Here is a 2,500-nt window from a genome sequence, read left to right as displayed (position 1 = left end):
AACCTTTGTTAGTGTATTGATATGCAGAGGATAGGATGCAATCATGTTTAGGTTACATAAGTGTTCAGGCATGTAATGGTACTATTTATGAAATTAAGAGGATGAGTAACAGTATAGCATGACTCTAGGAATATATCTATAGTACTTTGTTAGTGTCCATATGTTGAATTTATATTACCCTTTTATCTACCATCAGATTGCTCACTTGAGAGAACGGGTTGCAGAGGAGGTAATAGACAAGATTACAGAACTAGCAAGACAGGGTGTGAAAAAAGTGTCAGAAATGAAGCCTCATCTAGAGAGATATGTAGAAAACGATTTAGGTGTCCGAGATGAAACAAAAACAAGACGTCGTTTTTACCCAACAAATAAAGACTTTCAGAACATCATGCAGCGTGCAAAAAAGAGGCCAAACCAGTCAGTAGTTGATAAGGAGAGCCTACAAGAGTTGATAGAAAGATGGCAGGCAGAATCACCTGGTGACTGTATCTATTTTAGACCATGGAGTCCAACCCAATCTCTCCTATTGTGTTATCAGACAGTAGAACAAAAACGTCTCTTGAAACTATATGGAAACCACTTGTGTCTTCTTGATGCAACCTATCGGACTTGTAGCTATGCTCAGCCTCTGTACTTTTTGTGTGTGAGGGCCAATGTGGGTTATTTTGTTGTAGCTGTGTTTATAGCACAGCATGAAGCCTCAACTGCTATCCAAGAGGCTCTAGAAATCATTAAAGAATGGAATCCAAATTGGAGACCGGGATGTTTTCTTGCTGATTTTAACAATGAGGACATCATGGCCTTAGAAACAGTGTTCCCAGGTAAGGATGAAGCTCATTGCTATGCCTTGACCCATTGTTTTTCACAAATCTCTTCCAAATGAATAGTCAGATCAGTATGGCATTTTAGCATGGTATGTTTCACACCCTGCCCTAATTTCTGGTACTATAGTACATTACCAAATGTACTTAATCATAGAATTTACACTTGACTTTGATAGCATAGTATCCTTCAACCAAGAAGGCATTCAAACATATAAAGCATGATGCAGCTGTGACATCTACTAATCCACTACTTCTAATTCCTCACCTATATAGCTGGGGGGGGGGGGGGAAATTATCCACTTGCAAAGTTCATATATTCTTTAATCTGAAAAGAGAAAATTGAGACATATGGCTACTAATTTTTAATGACATGAAAATGATTTTCCCCCAGATACATGTGTCTTGTTATCAGACTTCCACCGTGAGAAGGCATGGAGCGAGTGGCTTTGCAACGAGGGCAATGAAGTGTCACACATTGGGATAACCATAAAGAACATGCTGAACCGGATAGCCCAGGCATCGACAGTGCCCCTTTATCATGAGGCACTTAATACTTTCCAGTCAAGTACTGTTTGGAGGGACTCACAAGAAATCAAGGATTGGTTTTCAAACACTTGGCTGCCCAATGTTCAGGTTAGCTTGTGGCTGGTTGTAACATTTTCAAATGTCCAGGTTCAGATGTATTAATTCAGTTGTTTGTGACACTTTATAGCACTTGAGTTTTCAATACTTGACCCTGTTTCATGTGCTTTGCTGTTTATATTATTTTTATTACTATATTTTTTATCAGTTTCCTGCAGAATGTTAATCTTCTATTAATGCATCAATCTGTAACACCAGTTTTATCACTACTAAATAAAGTAAATAAGCTCTCCATTTTAAAATCATCCTTATCAGATCAGTTGATAAAGAAATTTTAATTTGTTTTTTATATGATTATTGTAGAGAAGAAAAAAAAATTATTTTGTACCTTTTATTTCTATAATTGGTGCTCAATACTTTTTAAAAATTTATTTACAAATATATGCTTAGAATTAATGCTAGCCTGTCTTTTACAGCGCTGGGCTACAGCTTTCCGATCCAGTACACACACTTTGCTTATTCGAATGAACAATGGCATAGAAAGACAAAATGAACTCTTGAAGTCATCATTTCTAGATGGTTACAAGAACTGCTCCTTGAGTAATCTCATGACAGTCATAGTCACTGACTTTCTTCCAAAATCTTATAAAAGGTTAGTGTTTTATATAATTTGGTTAGTGACATTCAATTTGTTTTCATATATTTTACACTGATGTTTTTGTTGTTTGCATGTCATCTTCAGTAATGAAGTTGCAGTTATTATTAGGAAGAAATTTCATCCTTTGTTCATGAAATATCAGGTGTTTCCTGAATTTCTTAGACACTTCAGAAAAGCTATTTATGCCACTGCCATATTGCTTCACAGATATGTGGAACTGAACAGGAGAAGATCATTCAAGTATACAAACTCCGATAGTGAGTTGCCCATGTTTCTACATGAGTTACCCCTCGATGTGGCCCAGCATGTGATGAAGCGCTGGTATGGGAACCTATCATCAGAAAGCATCCACCAAGGGTCCAACAAGAGCATGTTCCTGGTTGCTAGTGAAATGGGGAGCAGTCTGCATTATGAGGTGCATCTCGGGAATGATGTG

At 37.2% G+C, this 2,500-nt stretch overlaps 1 protein-coding gene across 1 annotated transcript in view; it reads left to right on the top strand.

Annotated features, from left to right (window-relative positions):
- Positions 1-2,500, top strand: part of LOC119583372 — a 4,738-nt gene that overhangs the window by 1,666 nt on the left and 572 nt on the right. The window contains exons 5-8 of the mRNA XM_037931846.1: positions 197-821; positions 1,216-1,457; positions 1,883-2,058; positions 2,272-2,500. The exon at positions 2,272-2,500 is cut by the window's right edge and continues 572 nt beyond it. Of these exons, the coding sequence (XP_037787774.1) occupies positions 197-821; positions 1,216-1,457; positions 1,883-2,058; positions 2,272-2,500 (1,272 nt within the window). The remainder of the gene's footprint in view (positions 1-196; positions 822-1,215; positions 1,458-1,882; positions 2,059-2,271) is intronic.

Source organism: Penaeus monodon, chromosome 2, assembly GCF_015228065.2.
Source record: "Penaeus monodon isolate SGIC_2016 chromosome 2, NSTDA_Pmon_1, whole genome shotgun sequence".
NCBI lineage: Eukaryota > Metazoa > Arthropoda > Malacostraca > Decapoda > Penaeidae > Penaeus > Penaeus monodon.
Note: the sequence above shows the minus strand (reverse complement) of the source record. Positions and strands in the feature narration are given on the sequence as shown.